At 40.3% G+C, this 22,663-nt stretch overlaps 1 protein-coding gene across 2 annotated transcripts in view; it reads right to left on the minus strand.

Moving 5' to 3' along the window:
* Positions 1 to 22,663, minus strand: part of CD247 (CD247 molecule) — a 92,832-nt gene that overhangs the window by 63,760 nt on the left and 6,409 nt on the right. The window contains exon 1 of one of the 2 annotated variants that reach the window (XM_027868412.1): positions 12,565 to 12,648. The exons of the other annotated variant lie outside the window; for it this stretch is intronic. Coding sequence (XP_027724213.1) covers positions 12,565 to 12,595 — 31 coding nt within the window. The 5' untranslated portion in view covers positions 12,596 to 12,648. Of the gene's footprint in view, positions 1 to 12,564; positions 12,649 to 22,663 lie in introns of those variants that run through there. 2 annotated transcript variants of the gene reach the window in all.

A 22,663-nucleotide genomic window follows, 5' to 3' on the forward strand; every position in this document is an offset into this window, starting at 1 on the left:
GTAACATCCAGATACAGACCAGGCTAGTAACATGCTTTTGGAACTTCTTTTAGCCTGACTGTCTGTATTGTGAATGTGACCTATTTACCAGTAATTCATGGAATTCCTGAATGACATTGCTGAAGAGTGTTGTTCTGTGGCTTTGAACTGACTGAGATTAATATAAATCTTGACATGTTAGTGTGGACATATTCTTTACACCCGTTGTCCAGACTATATGCAATTGGATGGATGGCCCATTGAATGGGTCCATCAGTATATATATCTTGGATACATGAAAGATGAACTGGGACCAGAAATGAATAGAAGGAAGAGAAAGGGAAGGATTATATTTGAAAAACTGTAGAGCAAGCACTTCCAATGACCCGAAGCTTCTCCTCAAACAAAAACTCATCCTTTTCTTTTTGAAGATACCAATATCCTTCCAGTGAGGCTATGTGACTATGAATCATGGAATACCACAATCTCTGACAAATCAAAAATGTAGGTCACTCATAGGGCAATGGAAAGACTTACAGTGGATGTAAATAGGCTGCAAAGCAGTTGGATAGAGCAGCATGTAGTGGATAGTTCAAATCTGGTCTCAGACACTTAAGCGGTTGTGTGACCCTGGACAAGTCACTTAACTTCTGTCCACTTCAGTTTCCTCATCAGTACAATGGGGGTAATAATAGCACCTGCCTCCCAGGGTTGTTATGAAGATCAAATGAGATAATATCTGTAAATTGCTTTGAAAACCTTACAGAACTATATAAATGCTAGCTGTTACTACCAATATGAATATATATGTATGCATGTATATACATAGACACATATATGCATATATACGTATTCACACATTATATATACATACATATATATGTACACACACACACATACACATACCTCATAGTTCTAGAACTGGAAGAGAACTCAGAAGACAGTTAGTTCAATTCCCTTATTTTATAGATGAGGAAACTGAGGCTTGGGGAGGTTAAATGATTTGTCCAATGCCAAATAGGTAATCATTATCAGAGGTGGTATTTGAATCCATGTCCTCAGGCAACCAGGTGCCACAGTAGATCGAATACCAGGCCTGGAGTCAGGAAGACTCATCTTCCTAAGTTCAAATCTGGCCTCAGACACTTCCTAGCTGTGTGACCCTGGGCAAGTCACTTCACCCTGTTTACCTCAGTGTCCTCATCTGTAAAATGAGCTGGAGGAGGAAATGGCAAACCACTCCAATATCTTTGGCAAGAAAACCCCAAACGGGGTCACAAAGAGTTAGACACGACTGAAATGATTGAACAACAATAAACAATAAAGGCAGAAAACCCTGGACTCTTGTTAGAGTGGCATTTGGGTAGGGGTGGAGGAAAATGGATGTCTTTGAGTATTATGAGGATGGGAAGAGGGAGGAATGTGCTTTGGGAAGTAGAAATTCCTGTATTTCTAGGGCAAGTTAGAATTCCAACTATTTTGTGCAGCTCAAACTTGTTCTTCTTATCTGCTAACTGACCAATGAAGTGTGAAGATAATTCTAGGTTTCCTCTATACCACAGGCCATGATGTAGGGACATCCAGGAGCAGCATAATCAATTATTCAAGGGCTAGACTGACAAAATGGTGGCTCTAGGGACCCTCTCCCATTGGGAAGGGATTGACTTGGAAAGTTTAGGCATTTTTAATTTTGTTTTAATAGTGGGTCCTTGAAAAGACTGGGCAAATCTACATCGTGTTTGATTAATGTCCATCACACACAAACACACAAATAAATATAATATATATGTGTGTGTGTGTGTGTGTTTTTCTACTTCTCCTTTGCCAAAATTGATTGATTAAATTTGCTCCAAAGCTCACAGCTAAATATACTTCTTTTGGTAAAATCAAGAATGGAAATTTTAACCTCTAAAACAAGCTGTCTCCGAAAACAAAACAGCAAATGAAAATAATGTGTAATAATGGAAGCTGATTTGCAAATTTCAGTAAAGCTTCTTTCCTTCTTTGAGGTTACGACACTCATACACACAGCAGCACAGTGGAAAGCTTGAAGCTGAAAGACAGGGGCACAAGGAACAACCTTGCCACTAACTTTTCTGATCTGGGGCAAATCACTAAGCCTCAGTTTCCTCACTGGCAAAACAGGGGCAAATAACACTTGTCCTGCCTACCTGATCCGGTTTCTGTGAGTATCAAATGAAATAATATAGGTGAAATCACTTCAAAACCTTGTAAAGTAGTATGCAGTCAATCCATAAGCATTTATTAGGTGCCTACTATGTACCAAGCACTGTGAAAGGTGGCAAGGTTACAAATACAAAAATGAAATAGTTCCTGCTCTCCAGGAACTTATATTCTATTGGGGCAAAATGTTCATAGAAATAGCAAATGTGAAGTATTATTATCACACACTTCCTTAGTAGCTCTGAAATCCATCTCTCTTCTCCATTCCTACTGCCAGTGCCTTGGTGCAGGTCAATATCACCTACTGGAATAGTCCCCTAATTGTTTAATCTGCCTCCACTCAGTCTTCCCAATATATTGCCCCGCATTCATGGACCCACCACCTCCTGAAGGACACCATTACACTTCTCAATGTTCCTCAATGCCTTCCAAATCAAGTACAAATTCTTTAACTTGGCATTCAAGTCTTTCTGCAATCTGCCTCTAACCTACCTCTTCACTTTCATCTTATACTACAACCTTTAATACTATCTATATTCCAGCTAAACTCAACCACTCACCATTTCTTGGTAGCATCCTTCCCTTTTCTATCTCTGTGCCCTATACAGCAAGCCGTCCCTCACACCTAGAACAGATATCTCCCTCCACCACTGCACATTTTGACTTCTCTTCCACACACAAACACACCTTTCAGGTTCTATCCAGGAATATGCTGCAAATGTTTAACTACTGGCTCTCCAGGGAGAGAATGCATCATTAACATTTTCGCCATCACTTTTTTTAGTCTAGAGTTCAAAGGTTCCAAAAGTGGGTGATACTGCTCCTTGAGGGGTACTGGAACAACCCAGGGGGGCGGTAGTAGCCTTGGATGCAATTGGAGGGTATTGAATAAAAATAAGGGGGCGGTGGAAACATAAGGAAAGAAGAGAAGATAAGAAAATGTTTCTTTTGTTGTGTAACAAAGTTAAAGTCATCCTGATTACATTATTTTCCAAATAAACACACAAAATGTTATAACGTTATAATGATCAGTGGTCAAGTCCACCAACAGGTCTTAATAAGCAAGTGTTGGCAGGTTAGTGTGTTACGCATTGTTGGGAAGTCCATCATGCGTCGGCAAGAGTATGGGTGTGTAATGACTTGTTTATAATATGATAATATATGGTTACATAATACAATATTGCATCATCAAAATTTCAATGTAGGGAAAAACCTACAAATTTACAATAAGTTATTAAATTTAAGATGTGTCATTTTTTAAAAAAAAAATTTTTCTTTGAAATGACACAAATTTCTAAAAAAAAACCCAAAACATTAAAGGGTTAAAGAAAGTAGATTTCCACGGGGGCACTGACAAATTTTTTTTAAAAGGGTGCAGTAGGCCAAATAAGTTTAGGAACCTCTGGTCTAGACAATCAACACAACAATAAATCAAGCCCTCCTTTGAAGAGTTTGTCTATTTCCAAGGTGGAAATGCTCACGCTGAAAATTTAACTATCTGCTCTTGAGAGCAGTCTAAGCTGGCTCCAGCATACCTCTGTTTCTATTTCAGGTGCCTTCCCCTCTTGGAAGCCTTCCCTGATACCCTTTAGCTGGAAGGGATTCCTTCCTCCTCAAATCTCTCCTAGCACCTTGCAAGGATCTCCCCTTTGCCCTTATCAATTCTGCTGTGTATTGTCTTCATTTGCATCCATCTCCCCTGTTGAAATGTAAACTCCTTGAGGGCAAGCAGTATGAATGGTTTCAGCTTGGCATCTCCCCCTCCATGGCTAACAATGAACCTTGCACAGAAGGCGCCTTTAATGCTTTTTTGCTAAATTTGTCGCTTAACAGAAAGAGAGAGAGCCTTAGTCTGGTGTAATCGGGACCTATTCATGAGATTTCTGCACATTATTGGGGCCAATGTAGAATTTCTACTGGGTGGTGTTCTGTTCCTTATGCTGCATTGCAGAAATGTTCTCTGTGTAATGAAACTTTGACATTGAACCAAAATCATTTTAACCATGACCTAGAGGAGATTATTGCTTCCAGGAGGACAATACATCCCATTAAAATGAGAAAGCTTATGATGACTAGGCAGACACCTTTTATGGGCCGGCTTTTCATTTTTCAAGCGAAGGAAATCCTTGAACATCACCTACCAGCCTCATGTCCTACAATAATTCTTGCCGTATTGATCCAGGCTGTTATTGCTCCACTTCCTTCTTTCTTCAATGTAACAGGATGCTGTATTTACATTTTAAAAAATCAACACCATTTTAAGGTGGAGTGTTTTTTTTTTTAAATTATAATTTTCCTCCCACCCCCATCAACTCCAAAACAACCTAAGTTTGTAGTGTAGAAATGGAAAAAAAAAAAAAAGGACTTCATCTGTCATGAATGATCTCAAAGTGTTTCAATATGCCACCCAGTAATTTTTACAAAAGTAAACTAGACCTCTCTCTCTCTCTCTTGCCTAGTAATGAACTTACTATGCAAAGCGGCTTAATTATTAAGAGAAGAGAAGACCCATAATGTAAAGTGCTCTCAATTCTTGGAAATTGAAACTCTTGAGCCGAGAGTTTCCTTGAGTAAAACTAAATAATACTAAAGTAACTGTCTTTGTCATTTGGGCCAAAACCCATCTCGCCTTGTATCGAATGGCACAATAATTTCAATTCTCTATTTCAGGTCACTTTACAGCTAAGGAAACTGAAGTCCAGGGGGTTAAGAGACTTGCCCAAGGTCACTCAGTAAGTTCACACTAAGTGTTAGAGACAAGACTATAGGAATAAAAACCCAAAGCACTTTATAAGTGAATACATATCATTCTCTCCTTTAAAAAAATAAACAACAGCTTTCCACCTATTGCCTGCCATGAAGCCATGGAAGGAAGTATCTATATCCTTCCATGGTACATTGTCAGAGTCAGTCAACCCATAGATCATACTGGAATCTCAGAACAGGAAGGGATCTCAGAAGTCTAGGACATGAACAAGAATCAAGATGGATTTTTCTTTAATGGAATATTTTGAGTCATACAAACACAGCCTGCAAATGCTAGATGTTTGACTGACCTTGATCGGTTCCCCAGGAGAGGGTTCATGTGACCTGAACATGCCAAGGCACGTTAGGAGTACAACGCTAATCTCCAAGGTCCCCGAACATGATGGGAGAGACTCAAGATGAAAATACAAAAACTTTCACATCCTAGGATATTTTTTTAAAAGCAACTGGCCACCAAAAATAGAGAAAATTCTTAGGAGGGGATACATTAGGGCAGAAAGGAAAGATGATAACCTGGTAAAAAGGAGCTAAAAATGTGATTGAGATGGAAATATTTCATTAGAATGAAGTTCTTAAAAAGGCACAATAGTGGAGATAATATAATTTGACCCTCTGGCCTGAAAATCAGCCCTTCTATGGATTTATGGTAGATGGAAAGGATTTCATAATATCATAGGATTTGGAACTTGAAGAGACCTTAAGGATCTTCTAATCCAAGGGTTCTTAATCTGGTGTCCATAAACTTGTTTTTTTTTAATTTAATAACTATATTTTGATAAAAATTCATTTCCTTTATAATCATATATTTTATGCATTTAACAACATTATTCTTAGAAAGGATCCATAGGCTTCACCAGACTGTCAAAGGAGTCATGAAACAGAAAAGTCTAAGCTGCCCTGCTCCAATCTATCTTCCCTCACTTATCTATTTATTGGGGAGGGGAGGGAGCGAACAAAAATATATTCTCTCTCCCTCCCATTGGAAAAACAATGACAACTTTAACAAAGTCCTTGTAACAAATATAGTCAAGCAAAATACTTTTCCTCTTTGGGGATTCAAAAAATATATGTCTCATTCTATACCCTGAATCTATCTCCTCTCTTTCAGGAGGCGCATAGTATGCATCACCATCGATTCTCTGGAATTTTGAGCGGTCTCTGCATTGACCAGAGTTCTTAAGACTTTCAAAGTTATTTGTCTTTACAATCCAAGAATATGTACATATACACATGTGTATCCACATATGCATGCATGCATACATATGTACCTATTTGTGCATACATGTGTATCTATTTGTGTGTGTATGTGTAAGCATGAAGGGTTTTTTGGTTTGTGTGTATGTGTGTCTATAAGATGAGATAAGGTTTTAACTTAAATTAAATTAAATCTTTCACATCAGGCAGGTGGTTTTGTTGTTACTGCTGTTCATCCTTTGTTCTCAAAGATCAGTGACATCACGGGTTGATGTCTTGACTTGTGGGTGAACTGGATTTAAGTGAGGCAGAGTTAGGCAAAGTCATCAGCCTCAACTCTTCGTTCCAGAGTCCTCTAAGTCCAGTGGCCAGACAAAAGTCAAGACAACTCTTGATGGCCTGGGATGTAGTGGGTGACCTTGGCCTTTCTAAATCAAGGTTGTTTCCCAGGCCTTGGTCTGTCTAAGTCAAAGCCCTTCAACGGCTAAGGGATAGGCAAGAATTAAGGCAAAAGATGGCCTAATTTACTATCAAAGAATGTCAAACTGGGAGGGGAAGCCCACAAAGTTCCTTGCCCAGAACAGAAAACAACTGCTGTTTACATGCATTCTAAGACAGGCAGCTACAGAGTCTGAGAGAAGTACCCTCTCTGCCTACAGCCACCTGCTGCAGCCTTCCCATAGCTTTCCCTTCCTCATATGAGCCACCAGGCAACAATGTTGGGTCTTTACCCTACCCTGGCTGGAATTTGAATTTTGAATTCGATTCCCTTACTCATAAGAACCATCAGTAATACAGTTTCTCTATCCAGGAAAAAAAAAATTTCCAAACTCCTGAAGATGTCCTCCCCACTTTCAGACCAGTGGCATTGCTAAGACCCTCCCAGATGAAGAAAGGCCAAAGAACAACGGTCTCCTCACAGGTGTGCAGCTGCAGTTGTGTGGGCAAACCTGTGGGTTCCTGTTCTTGGCATCACTGTCTTTGGTATTGTTGCCGGCTTCACCTCTCCTATAGCCGCCAACATATATCTCCCCTGTTCTCAAATGACCAGATTCTAAAGAAGTCAATGCTAAGTCTCCTCTCACCCCAGGTCTGCAGCAGCTTTCACAAGGCCAAAGCTTGTTGAGGGCAGAGACTGTTTTCACTCTAGTCTCTGCACAATGCTGGGCACACAGTAGGTACTTAATAAATGCTTGTTGGTTGATTGATTTGATGGACTCCCCCACCCCCATCTCACCCACAGAATGACCAGACTTCAATGTCTATCTAAAGTTTCTGGTCTACCTCTAGAGCCAGGACAGTAGGCATTTATCCTATATGTGTAGAATACAACTTCTAAGAAATTAAAAAAAAAACAAAACTTGAGAAATGCTGTCCTGGATGAGTCTAATGCCCTATCCATCTCAGTCTTGTAGGTAAGTACCCTAGTCAGGCCATCAGGTCTTCACAGGTTAGGGATGTATCTGAAATGGCCACAACTCTCTGGTTCCTTAGGATGGATGATACCAGTAGCGCTCATTAACATTCTCAGTGTCAGACGTTCAAGCAAGTACCGTTAGGTGAGCTGACGTCTCAACGTGTAACAAATCTAAGAATATCTCCTTCGCACAGGACCTAAACATGGGCCTTAATTTTATCCTAAATATTCCCATAAATGAGGCTATAAAAGTCAGGTAAGGAAGTAAGGTGATATAGGAGACAGAAGTGAAGACAGGCCACAGCTAATAAATTAATGATTCAGGACCTTCAATTAAATGCTGCCCAAGGAACCTAGCCAAGACTTAAAATCTATTAGCGTTTAATTGTTCACAACCACCAGGAAGTCATCCATTCATTTACTACCACAGAGATGGAAATTATCTGTCAAATGTAGTATCAGCACCAGGGGATAGAATGTGGGTGTTGTGAAGAAAAAGTCCCACTCTTCTGAAAACAATTTGGATTTAATACTAAAACTTCTATTACAAAACAAAACAAAACAAAAAAACCCACAACTGAACATGTCCTGTAACATAGCATATACCTTAGGGAAAATATCCATTAGTAAACATGTATGACAGTAAGGTTTTAACATAGATAGAAAGGTCCTAGATACTTAAACATATTTGTAACATATTATATACTTTTTTTTGGAGTAAATCAAGGACTAAGAGAGTGATTACCCATCAGCTGGGAAAACACTATACAAATTGTGGCATATGAATGTTATGGGATGTTATGACAATAAAAGAAATAACAGAATTGGGAAGACTCATATCATCTGATGGTGGATGAAATCATTAGAACCGAGGGAATAATTTACACAGTGACCTCAGTAATGTAGAGGAAAGCAGAATGGAAAGACCTCATAGCTCTGATCATTGCAGTCAGCATTGAGACTTGAGAGGATTGATGGAGAAGCACAGCTAATATTTTTATATAGTGCCATAAGGTTTGCAAAGTGCTTGACATTCACATATATGTATATAAATATATGAGTTTTGTATCATTTTACATACGTTTAGGTTGTCTCTTTTGACCTTCACAACAACCCTGGGAAGTGGGTGATATGATTATCCCCATTTTACAGATAGGGAAGTTAGGAGTCACAGTTGATAGAGTACCAGGCTTGAAGTCAGGAAGATTCATCTTCCTGAGTTCAAATCTGGCCTCAGACACTGCCTAGCTGTGTGACCCTGGGCAAGTCTCTCTACCCTGTTTGCCTCAGTTTTCTCATCTGTAAAATGAGCTGGAGACGTATCTTTGCCAAGAAAACCCCAAATGGGGTCAGGAAGAGTTGGACGCAATTGAACAACAAATTTTGCAGATGAGGAAACTGAGGCTGCAGTGGTTAAATGACTTGCCCAGGTCTCACATCTAGTAAGTATCTGAGACAAGATTTACTCTGGCCTTCTTGATGATAAGTCTAGCACTCTACGCACCTTGCTACCCAGCTGCTCCTTGGCATAGAGATTGTAGACTATGGGTACAGAATGAGAAATGAATTTCCAGACAGACAATATGTTGATTTATTTTCCTTGCCTCTAGTTACTAGTTGCTAGAGAGGATGCTATTTGGTTAGGGGTAGTGGGAAAGAGTCATTGGGAAGTGACAGTTATAAAAACCAGAAAAGACCATCAATAAAATATTTTTTAAAAAAAGTAAAAAATAGTCCCCAAATACAGGTTTGATTTTTTGGGCTTTTTTTTTTTTTAATCCCAAGTCACACAGGCAAATGGAGATACTTCTTTGCCAGTGACGCTTGGTTCAGAACCCCTTTCTGTACCAGCGTGCATGACTGCCATTTTCTAACAGCAGAGAGAAGCAGAGGAAGCTGTTCTCCATTTTCCATACCTTCTATCTGCAGACCTTTCTCTGTGAATGCTAAGAGGAAAAAGAAATGAAGTAGGTAACTTGTTGTTGTTTTCCTCTCACCAAGTTGCCTTTGATTGCCCATTCCATCCCTTCTGTCACCACCAAGAAAAATCCTAGATTGCAGCCCAGATCCCTGTTCTGAAAAAAAAAAACCCCAAAAAACAAAAATAAACCAATCTCACCAGAAACTCACATGACCCAAAGTGAAAACAAACATGGATGTCCATTTTCCCCCTCACCCCAGGGTTGGCCCTAGATCTTATTTCTCCAATAGTTACTGACCCCAATTCAGAATCAAATGAGAGCAGAAGAACTTAATTCAAGTGTTGGCTTTGCTCCGTACTAGCTATATGCATGACCATATGCAAGTCCTTTTTTTTCTGAGCCTCAGTCTTCCTTTCTGTAAATTGAGGCTGGATTCAATGATCAATATGGTATAGCAGAAAGAGTATTATGTTTCTAGCCACAGGAACTGGACTTAAATCCTTCCTCTTCTACTCACTGCCTATGGGCAAATCCCATCACTTCTCTCTGCCTTGATTTCTCATCTGATCAATATGGGCTCCTAGACAAGCTAACTTCTTAGATTCCTCCAGGCTCTGACATTCTAGGACTCTAATGATCTTTCTCAGAAGGACATGAACAAATTGGAACAGTCATCCTGCTTCAGCTGAGCCCCTGATGACAATGACCTGAAAACTTGCCTTTTGTCCACCTCTCCCTGCTGTGGAGGTCGTACTGAGGAGTGGATCGGGTTGTTGTTTGCTCTGTGGGCAGAGGTGTCAGGTGAAGAGCAGGGAAAGGGGGTCTGTGCACGTATGAACAAAAGCTGCCTTCCACCCACATTCGACTCTGTAGGCTGTACTGCTGCTCATGCTCATTTCGAGAGTAGAGAATATGCTGGTGATGTTTCTCTGAAGGGCAACCCCTGGTGAAACTGGAATCCCAGGCAACCTTCCTTCTGGGTGAGACTCATTTACTCCATCTCCTGGGGGCGGGGGGAGGGCCCAGCTGAGCAATGATAAAAATCACTCTACGTGCAAGTCTACTGACCAAGCTATATGTTTTCAGGGCACTCTGTCTCTAAGATGCTTAGGTCAGAAAAGTACATCTCTGTGCCTTCTGTGCCTCTGGACCGAATTCTCCACGGTACATTTCTAAAGTGGTGATGGTGATAGTTCTTCAGAGGTTCCTAGCGTGGACCTGAGTTCAGACAGATCTCAGATACTTGCTGTGTGAACTATCTGAATCTATTTCCTTCGTGATAAAATGAGGCTAATAACAGTACCTTTTTCACAAAGTTGTAAGATTCAGATGAGTTAACGTACACAAAGCATTCTGCAAACCTTAAAACCTAGTATCCATGTAAAAGCCAGTTAGGTGGTACAGTGGGCGGAGCATTGGACCTGGTGTCAAGAAGATCCAAGTTCATAAACCCCTCTCAAACACTTACTAGCCATGAGACCCTGGGCAAGTCACTGGGAACTAAATAACAATAATAATAACCATGATCCTCCCTCGACCAGGAAGAGGAAACAGAAACCTTAATCATCATCAAGAGAAGGCCAGGAGGGGAGCGGGGAGGTTTTAAGTCGTGGGTTGACTCTGACTCTCGGTAAGTCATTTAACACCTCTAGGCTTCAGTTTCTCTGGTAGTAAAATAAAGAGATTGAGCTAAACCACCATAACTAGGATGAAGCACCTAGAGTCATATCCTTGGGCACTAAAATTTCAAAGGTGCAAAAATTTAATATAAATTTGTTGTTGTTGTTGTTTAGTCATTTTAGACTCTTCACGACCCCAGCTGAGGCTTTCTTGGCAAAGATACTGGAGTGGTTTGCCATTTCCTTCTCTGGCTCATTTTACAGATGTGAGAACTGAGGCAAACAGGGTGAAGAAAGATGAGTCTTCCTGACTCTAGTCCTGGCACTCCACTGCGCCACCTACCTGCTTTATGGTATCTAATATAAATTCTCTGGCAAAAAAGAAACAATAAAGCTTGCTTCTCACACCAGAGACTATGCCCTAGCAGGAGTTCTTAACCTAGCGTCATGGAACTTTAAAAAAAAAATTTTTCGATAACTGCATTTCAATGTAATTAGTTTTCTTTTTTTAATGCTATGTATTTTATTGTGTAGGTAGATAGGTGGCTCACTGGATATGATGTGGTTTAGGGTTGCTGGGAACCCAGAGATGTCAGGGTATAGGCTGGCATCTGCCTGGAATGAGTTTACACACTCAAACCATCTTCCAGTCAAAGTGGCAAAGTTTATTGTAATGCCTCCATAGTGCAGGTGAGATTCTTAGAGAATCTGCAACTTAATGCGGGTGAGACTGATGCTTATATATAAAAAGGACAGTGGAAGGATCTAGATGTAGTCAATCTATGCAAGTAGTCTGGGGTGGACCAAATATACAGTGAAAGGATAGTCAAGTGATCTAGTTGGGGTGGGTTAGGCCAATTGCCTTGGGCAGAGGTACTACCGGATCTGTGCTGCTGAAATGTATGGGAAAATTCAGGGACTGGATTGCTTTCAAAGACATGGTCTTTTCCTTTTAGAAGTCCAGGTCCCATCACCCCATCAGACAGAGCACCAGACCTGGAGTTAGGACAACTCATCTTTCTGAGTTCAAATCTGGCCTCAGACACTTACTAACTGTGTGTCCCTAAGCAAGTCACTTCACCCTGTTTGCCTTAGTTTCTTCATCTGTAAAATGGGCTGGAGAAGGAAATGACAAAATGCGCCAGGATCTTTGCCAAGAAAACCCCAAAATGGGGTCACAAAGAGTCACAGGCCTGAAATGATTGAACAACAACAATAACAAATTTTATTGCGTGCATTATTCTGAAGAGTCCATAGGTTTCACCAGACTGCTAAAGCAGTTTATGACACAAAAAGGCTAAGAATCCCTACCCTCAAGGAACTTTTACCCTGGGATCCTGCTCTTCTGATTGGTGACTCTCCAAATATTTTCTGGGAAATACCCCAGCCACTATGCTTCACTTCATTCCCTACTTTCCAACCACTTCCTTCACAGCCTTGCCAATAACCTTGCCTTGCCTTGCCTTCCCTTTGCTTCCCTTACCTTCTCCCTCCAGTTCTGGAACCATGATCATCAAATGAACTCTGCGATTGTTCCTGGATAGGATGCATCAATCTCCTTTACTATGTCCCCATTCACCATCTCTGGCCACCACTTCTCTATATGTGTTGTATGCTTCTTAGAAGGTAAGTTTCTTGAGGGTGGAGACTATCTTTTTGTTTTTGTATTTACAGACTATCTCCAGTGCTTACTTAGCAAAGTTCTTGGAACATCATAATCACTTAACGAATGCTTTTTCACTCATTCACGTGACAGCATCTAGTTAACAAGAAAATTAGTTAAGATGAGAAGCTACCAGATGTACCCATCTGTGAGTCATTGTGGCAACTAATTCCCCTTATTACTCAAGTGGGTTTGCCTAAATTATTTCTTGTATTATTTTCACATCATGAATTACAAGGTTGATCTCCTGTTGCTTGCCTCAGGTGCCCAAATTGCTAGTTATGGCAAGGAGGCTAAATGATCTCCAGGGTCCCTTCTAGCTCTGAAATGCTATGGTTCTTTGAATAGATAAATTGAAACGTCATTGAAACAACTCAAAAGGAAACTGATCCCCTTATTGGGGCAGTTGGGGAGATTTGCTTTGTGTTTGAATCTTTGATTCTGCAAGGAATTTATATCATGGTAATCAAAGGAATTTATCACCTCTATGTATCAGTGGTCCCTCTCTTAAAAATGGGGATGTTAGAACCTATCCAGGTTGTTGGAAGGTTTTATGTCAATGAATAAGGCTCTCTCTCTTTTTTTTGCTGATCTTTCCTTTCTTATTTATTTTTTCATTGCCTGTCACTGAATATCCATTAGATTATCTATCCTAAGTGCCTTGGGTGGGTCAGAGAGTCAAGGATGATGAAAAAGATTAAAGGGCTGGGTTTAGAAATTAGCTTTTGACAGTGAATTTGTCTGATCCTTCTCCCTGTACACTCTAAAATAGTACATACATGCTGTTGGTACTTTTCCCTACCCTCAACCTCCTTACTTATCTAAACTCTACTTTCTTTCTTCAAGATCCTACTCATCTACCACCTTCAGGAAACCTTCTTTAATCACCCCGATCCACTCTGAAACCTTCCTTGACTACCCCAACCTAACTGAACCATATAACTGACTGTATAACTAACTATATAACTGAACCGTTATGTAGTCTGGACCATACAATTTCACTGTATATGGTGATACCAGTTATAATAGGCCAGGCCTGGCCTACGGTCAGTCTGATAGCTCAGGTTGGAGACTAAGGCAAAATGGATCACTGGTGGTACATTTAATAGTTTAAAGAAGGTTTACTTGGGTATAGCATGGAAAGGATACTCAACAAGATTATGACCTTGATTCACTGAGTGGGGCTCTCTGCTAACTGTTGCCTATGATGGTCCCAGGGTCAGAAGCCTGAGGAACATCTGGAGCCTCTCCTGTCCCTGGGCTTTTTGTAATCAAGCAACCAGAAAACTGCCCAAGTCTCAGTCATCTATGCCAATTAAACCTTGAGGACCATATTTTAGTGCCTTTTAAAGAAAAACTAGTCTAGCCTATACTGTCTGGCCTTAGGAAAAGGCAGCCAAACCCATGTGTTAGGACCCTTGGAAATATTGCTCCTGTCACAGATGATGCACAAATTCTCTGGGAATAGAGACTTTTTTTTAATGGAGTTAGCCTGTAGGTAGAGAAATTTGGGGAAAGTTTCAGGTGGCACTGGATGTCAGCTTAAATTGCCTGGGGCCTCCAAGAACCTCAGAGCAGATAGGCAGTTGCCTGGGAATATGACAGATAGACAGAAAGAGCATTTATTAAGTGCTTTCTATGTGCTGAGCACTGTGCTAAGTACTAGAGAAATATACAAAAGCAGACAAGATGGTCTTGCTCTTAAGAAGTTTAAATTCTAATACAAGAAGATAATACATAAAGAGGTTCTGGAAAGCTGGGGAAAGAAAAGTCACCTAGCTAGCAAAATCGAAGAGCCAAGATTTGAACCCAGATCCCCTAACTTCAAATTCAGCACTTTTTCTAGTGCAAAACATTGTAGTCAGCTCTTTAAAATAAATTCTTCCTATAACCCTCTTCCACAACCCCCGAAAAATTTGTCAAGTTGACCCTAATGATGTAATCTCCTACCAAAACTCAGATTAATACAGGGTTTCCCAAAAGTCCTAGTGCAGTTTTAAGCTACTAAAGCTTAAAAAGTAACAGGTTTGCCTCACTTTAAGAAAACCCAATGTACCTATTCTCTACTTCAAGACACCTTTAAAAACACACACTTAAAAACAAGATGAACTAAGTGAAGGGAGGGAAGATTATTTACATTATAAAAAGATCCTTCCATGTTCAAAATAATTTGCCACAAGGTTCTTTAAAGAGCAAGCTCCTAGATGCATTTAAAATGTGATTTGTTTCATACTAAACTCTTCCAAGAATGGATTTACTCTATAAAGTGAAGCTTACCTTGCATATCATCGGCGGCATGTTCCAGCTCAGACTCAGTCCAAGCTGTTTGGCTTGTTACCCTAACTTTCATGTTGACATTTTCCTTTTAAAGACTTTTTAGCTGAGAACATTGTTGTTTTTTTGTTTTTGTTTTTGCTGGAAACATTATGTATAAAATGGCAGCAAGGCCGGGCAGAAGCTAACGTAGAGCGATGGGTGAACCAGCCCTGTTTCTATATAGTATAATGAATGAACTGCTATGGGAGAAAAAGAACCAAAAGGTAGAAGGGAATTGTGTGTATTATTCAAGTACTGGACAAGTTGACCTCTGAAGGGAGAATCTAGCTAGCTGACCTTGAGATTCTGGAAAGGCTGATCAACAAAGGACCACAGCTGCTAGAGCCTACTACTCCATGAAAGCAGTCCCTCTCCTCCCCCAAAAAAATCCTGGGCGAGGATTTTCCTCTATGAAAGCTACTCTAGCTATTGGAACAGGCATGCGAATTAACACAAGCTCACAAACCAAAAAGTTGACCAAAATCAATTTGTGACCTTGAAGAAATCTATCTGTAGGCAAGCTGAGACATTGACAAAAACTGACACTGTAACACATGGTACCAGTAGTGCCGACCTTGGGTTTCTGCCATTTCATGTCACCAAATTTGCCTTCTCTGCAACACTGGCCCAGTCAACATGATTGATTTGAATGAACTGTTTGCTAGCCTGTTTGCATGGTGAAGAACAACAGTTGGTGATCAGAGTAATAAATATGGACTGATTGCTAAGGTTTAGGCCAGATTGTTGAAATGACTAGAATGTCTAAAGGATCTGATTGCAAAACTGGCAGTCTAGTTTTAGCAACCTTCTTAACGACCAGGTTGTATCATCTACGGAAATTCTACATATTATTTTGCAGTTGATTGATTATTCAGATGACGGAAACTTTTTTACCATCCTAGTACAGTGACAAAGAACCATAGGAAATGGCCATTGGAGACATTTATTGAACATTTTATAGTCTGGTCATATTTTTTCTTAACCAGTAGGTAAATTTAGGGTTGGTTTGTTTGACCATTCTGTGAGTCTGACCTGACCTTATCTATGCTAGTGGCTCACTCACCATGAGAGATGACATGTGGAACTTCAACTATGAGTTCTGAGAATTAACCATTTTCCATTTCCCCCCTAACTAGCAGCCTATGAACCAAATGAACAACAAGCCAGGGAAATTCCCATCAATCTGTAACTCAACTCTTCGTGTTCCATAGAATCCCAAGCTCAATAAGTTTTTTTCTCCATCCTCTTCTCCATAGAAGGGATTTTACTGGGGTTTGCTAAATAATGCGGCACAACTCATTTGTGTGAGTGACACCAAGCACAGTTCATCTTCATTCCCCAAAGAACATGAATACACACACAAACACACATACACAATCACACCATGACTGTGAGCCATAGAATGGTCTGAGTAGCTCTACAAATAAATGTGATATAAGGACCAGGCAGGGCTTCTAGAAAGTTTCCAGCTGGCTCAGTCTTCCTCTGGACCCTGCAGCAGCACTGACTAACACTCATTGTTAGACCTAACAACACCACTGGCTCCAGAACCTTCAGGACTTGCCCCCTTCTTTTCATTTCTCCCTATCTCTTGACAAAATTCTCTGTGATCACTTCTCATTCAGGCAACAGAGCTGTTGTTTTAATGGAACCGTGTATGGAGGATTATGGTTCACATTTCTCAGAGACAGGAATGCTATTTAACAGATGCAATCAATCCTCAATTATCCACACTGGTGGAGGGAAATAGTGTCCTGTTTAAACCTCAAATATTAGGTAGATAACCAAAAAATCACTGGAGTGGATTTGAATACTGAATTCCCAAGCAAAATTTGGCAAAAGATCTTTTGTTATCTTATGAGTTTCTTCTAATGCCTCTTTCCAGTGGAAACCACCCTTAACATTGATTGATTTTCAACTGTGTTCTATACATTGTTAGTTTTTCTTTATGGCGTTATGTTTCTTTTCATGGCATTATTTGGCTAAAGCTACTTTAAAATGGCTTCGCATTTTGTGCACCGGCAATTCATCCTGTGACTGGAGTTGGCCCAGAATAGACCAGACACTTAGCTTGGGTGGTGCAGAAGAGCTAATCTGGGATTAAAATTAGACCAATTGAGGGTTTATCTATTTAAATCCTAGCATATGTTATACAAAACTTCCTTTCCAAGAGGTGGGGTTGGGGGTGGGGGGCAGCAGAAACAGGTCTTTTATGTCCAGGTGTACTTGGTTTTATGAAAACCTGTAATGCTGTCCAAACTTACAAAACATACTAATTAGGGGGTTATTATACACTTTACAAAGCAATTTATGGGAAGGTTCCCTATCGCAATTAAAATAGGAACTAATTTGCAAAAATGTGATTTACATGAGAATCTTAATTAACAAGGGGTGTGGGCACATGCATATAAGTGACAAACTCCAGAATGAGTAAAACCTCACAGAAATACCTCATTAAAATCAGCAGATTTTAGATAAAGGACCCATGATCCCTTCAGTATGCATGTCCCTTCCAACAATTCAGATCACAATCAATCCATATTTGTTTGTCCTGGATGACTCCTGTCCAGGTCCTCCCATAAATTTGCCACAGCGGGGTCCTTCCTAATGTTTCAGAAACTTGTATATTTTTGGCTGCCATGTAAACAGACGGTACAGTCTCTCTTGGCCTGGAGTCAGCCTCACACAGTAGCCATATGACTCGGGGCAGGTCATTTAACTTTTGTCTCAGTTTCTTCAACTGAAAAATGGGGATAACACACTATTGATTAAAGAAATTAAAATTAAAACAACTCTGAAGTATCATCTTACACCTGTCGGATTAGCTAACATTACAAAAAAGGGAAATGATGGATGTTGGAGGGGATGTGGGAAAACTGGGACACTAATGCCCTATTGGTAGGGCTGTGAAATGATGCAACCGTTGTGAAGAGCAATTTGGACCTATGCCCAAAGAGCTATAAAACTATGCATACCTTTTGATCCAGCAATACCACTGCTAGGTCTATATCCCAAAGACATAAAAAAAAAAGGGGAAGAAGGACCTTTTTGTACAAAATTATTTATAGTAGCTCTTTTGTGGTAGCCAAGAATTAGAAATCCCCATCAATTGGGCAATGGCTAAACAAGCTGTGGTATATATGACTGTGATGGAATATCATTGTGCTTTAAGAGATGAGAAGCGGGATGATTTCAGAAAAATGGAAACACTTACAAATGAACTGATACAAAGTGAAATGAACAGAACAGAGTAACAGCATCAAAATGGGGATAATAATAGTACCTATTTCCCAGGGTTATTGTGAGGACCAAATGAAATAATATTTGTAAAGCACTTAGCGCGGTGCCTGGTTGTTAAAGTAGGTGCTTAATAAATGCTTGTTTCCTTCCTTCCATGGTTGGTTCTGTGGTCAAGGCAAAATATTTGTATGTTGGATGTAAGATATGAGAACTACTTGGGCACTAAAAGGTTAAGTGACATGCAAAGGGTCACACAGGCAGGATGTATCTCAGGCAGGGCTCAGCCCAGCTCCTCCTGACTTAAGGACCTACTCTACTCACTAGGTGACATTTTCTCTTAGACCTAGACAAGTAACTCTCTAAAACTATAAGTTTCAGTAAGAGTTCCTCTGCATTATTGAAAGCTGCCAACACTAATGAAATCTCAGGTCTGGTAGGGGAAAAAAAAGAAAAATTATACACACACACAAACATATATCTCACATGTGTCATACATACACATATCCATACATATACACATATATGTACACATATATACACACCTCTTATATGTTGTATATACACATATGCATACATACACATTGTGTGTGTGTGTGTGTGTGTGTGTGTGTATGTGTGTGTGTGGTCATTTAATAAGTGCAGTTGTCTTTTTGACCCTAAAATATGGCTGGTTGTATTAAGTGACCGAATTCCATTTTATCCAATCAACTCAATCAATCTTTATTAAGCACCTACTATTTAGGCTGGGATCCAGTTGACTGTGTAATTATTGTTGTTTCCCCCTCCCTTTACTGAATTAGCACATTGACCAAATCAAATATTTGTCTTAGTATTTTTTAGATGCTATCTTTGTTCCTACCAAACTAATAAGGATTAGATTCATTGCTAATTGTTTGCTAATTCATAACTAACTCATGGACAGAGGTTCTCAAAGTGGCATCTCCAAACAAATTCATATAGAGTTCTCTTGGACTTTTTTTTCCAGCTGATCTAAAATGCAAGTAGCATTGTGACATTTTTTATCATTTTTTTTAAAGTACTTACATTGAAAACCTCATTTACCAGAACTGTGGCAAAAACTCCAAAGAATAGTAATTTTTTGTAGCACTTCAATTAAACATCAAAAATGAAATATAGGCTCATGGGATTTAGCTCTAGCTAGAACCTTAAAGGTCATCTAGTCTAAATCCATCATTGTTGTTGTTCAGCCATGTCTGATTTTTCATAACTCTGAGAACTATACCGTCCCAGGGATTTTCTTGGCAAAGATACTGGAGTGATTTTCCATTTCCTTCTCCAGCTCATTTTACAGATGAGGAAACTGAGGCAAACAGGGTTAAGTGACTTGCCCAGGGTCACACAGCTAGTGAGTGTCTGAGGCCAGATCTGAACTCAAGAAGACTCGTCTTCCTGACTCCAGGCACAGCACTCTTACAACTGTAACACTTAGCGTCCTCCTCCAAACCTATCATTACAAATGAGTAAGCCAAGACTGATAGAAAGGAGGTGATTTGCCCAAAATCACAGAGTAATGGCGAAGACTGAACAGAGGACTTGGTGGAAAAGGACTTCAGTCTTGTCCTGCTTTTGCAATTTAACCAGCTGTGATTTGGGGTGGAGGGGTGGGGGAGGAAGGGACGAATCCCTTGCCCTCCAGGGGCCTCAGTGTCTTCCTCTGTAAAATGAGGGGGGCAGCTAAATAATCTTTAACATTCTGTGATTCTGTCATTTTACCCAAGACTAATGACAAACTTACTGGTCTGCAGTAAATAGCAGAGCCCAGATTCAAAGCCTAGGACCCTGGCTTCAAACCCAGGATTCATTCCACTGGACTATAATCAGAGGGAAAAATTACATTAAGTGAAAATACGCGGCAAAGAATTAATCATCTCTAACTTTTCAAACAGGAAGCCATGTTTGCCAAGGTGAACCCTTTAAAAGGAGCCTGCTTCAGAAATCAACCATTATAAATTATCTTATACATTGATTAATAAGAACCTAGCCAAGGGCCCATTTGACTGGGTGCAGCAAAGAAGGAAATTTATATTCTATTTTTTCCCTTTCCTTTTCTCTCCTTTTCTTTTCTTTTCTTTTCTTTTCTCTTCTTTTCTCTCCTTTTCTTTTCTTTTCTTTCCTTTGAGTTTAAGAATTAAGTGCCTGATTGTACAACTGTTAGCTAAGGATGTAACGTGCAAAGCAAACATAGGCGATGGCTACTCACAGCATTGCGGGGCCCTTGACCACTTCCTATATTAGCCTACTCCATGTTGTCAGGTCTGTCTCATGCACTTCAACGGCCTCCCTTCCCCTTCCTCCCCTCTTGCTACACCTCCTCCACCCCAACTTTTACTCCTTTGGTTATCATACTAAATACCTACTTACTGCAGCACAGGATGTGATCCCACCACCATGCCCACAGTCTGGGGGGTGGTTTTTTTTTTAATGGTTCCAAGGTTTGTCCTAAGCCAATGTCCCTCTGTATGGAGCCCTGGGATTAGAGTGGCTGACTTCAGAAGTCCTCTAGTCCAGTTCCCCAACAAAGGCATGAAATCTTCTGCAACATCCTTGATAAGTAGCCTTCTGGCCTCCTTAGAACGCTTCCAGGGATGGGGAACACCTTCCTTCGTGAGGAAGCTCATTTCATTTTCAGACAGCTCTAATTATTAGGAAGCTACTCAGTCTGTTGAGCTGAAATCTGTCTTCTGGTCATTTCTACCCCACGCCCCTATACTCATGTCTGGAGGAAATCATCTAAACACTAATTTGTGCTCAGCAACATAACATTTGAAGACAGTTATCATGCCCTTCCCTAAGTTTTTTTCTATTCTCAGTTCCTTCAACTACTCATAAAACGACTTCAAGTTCCCTCCCTATCCAAAGCACAAGGAAAAAGAGCCCGAGATAATTAGAGTTTGAATAGAAAACACCCCAAAAGACTTGTATGAACTGATAGAATGAAATGAGCTGGACCAGGAGAGCAATTTAGTAATTGATCATAATCATTTAAAGAAAAACTCCTTCTAAAAACTATGGAATTTTAATCAATGTAGCAGCAGTTCTGACTTCAGAAGGTTGGTGATGACACATGCCACCCACATCTTGGCAAATGGCGCCTCTCTCTGCCTCAGTTTCCTTAACTATAAAATGTGGCCAATGAAAGCACCTTCCTCCTAAGGTTGTTGTGAGGATCAAATGAGATAATATTTATAAAACACTTAGCACAGTTCCTGGTATACAGTAGATACATCATAAATGTTTGGTCCCTTCTTCTTCCTCTTTTTCTCCTTCCCTTCTTAGTAGTGGACTAGAAGTACAGAATGAATAGGGGCAAGAGATTGACAATAATACGTATGACCCACCAGACAAGTCCAGAGAGTAATTTAACCCTTGCTTGCTATTTTTGTTCAGCCTTCGTTTTCAAAGAGGACCAATGACATCACGGGGTGATATCTTGACACAAAAACATCTAAGTCTTCTGCGTCACTCTCTCTTCCAGAGTCATCTAAGTCCAGTGACGAGACCAAAGTCAAAATGACTGGTGAGGGCCTGGAATGCAGACCTTGGCATCTTCAATGTCTGACCAATCTCTAAGCACTCCACAGTGCCTGCTTCAGCCTGCTTCATGGCTGTTGGAACAAAATATTCTCATCTGCACATTCCACCAGGCAAAGTCTTCATAAGCTTAGAGTAGATATCTTTCTAACTTATCTACAGGTTTGAAGCCTGTTGGTTACCCTTAATCTGGTTTAGCCCATCTACCGAGATGGTTTACTGGGTTGTAACCATTCTGCCAGGGAAAGTCTCCACGTGTTGGGATAGACACCCCAATAACTCACCGACAGGTTTAAGGCCCATCAGTCACCTTCAACCTGGTTTAGGCAGTTTGTCCAGGCAGTTTACTGGAGTGTAGACACTGAGTATGCTACAGCTTCTTGGAACCACAGATGAGAGTTGAGTTCCAGATAGACACTGAAGGTGGATGAGTAGCCCTGAAAAGAGCTCATCAAGCCCTCATACCAGAGGTGCTAGTCTTCCTTGAACGCCCCATATACCCTATACATACTTAGATGAGTAAGGAAAGAGGCCTGAGAATGAACTAGCATTTCTGATGCCCAGGTGACCTGGTAATATGTTGATTTTGCAGAATGAGACATACATTTTTGATCAATGTCAGTGTAGTGATTTGTTTTGCCTGACTATACTTATTATAATGGAGGGCTGAGGGAAAAAAAAAAAGAGCAGGGCAGAGGTGGGGTGGGGGGGAATTGGGTGGAGAGGAAGAACTACTTTAGCCTGACCTAAATATATAGGAAATAGGCAGGCTGACTCCATGGTTATCCTGTAGAGTTGTTTTTTTTTAAAT

This window comes from Vombatus ursinus, unplaced genomic scaffold (genome assembly GCF_900497805.2).
Source record: "Vombatus ursinus unplaced genomic scaffold, bare-nosed wombat genome assembly UNPS02014789.1, whole genome shotgun sequence".
Taxonomy (NCBI): Eukaryota; Metazoa; Chordata; class Mammalia; order Diprotodontia; family Vombatidae; genus Vombatus; species Vombatus ursinus.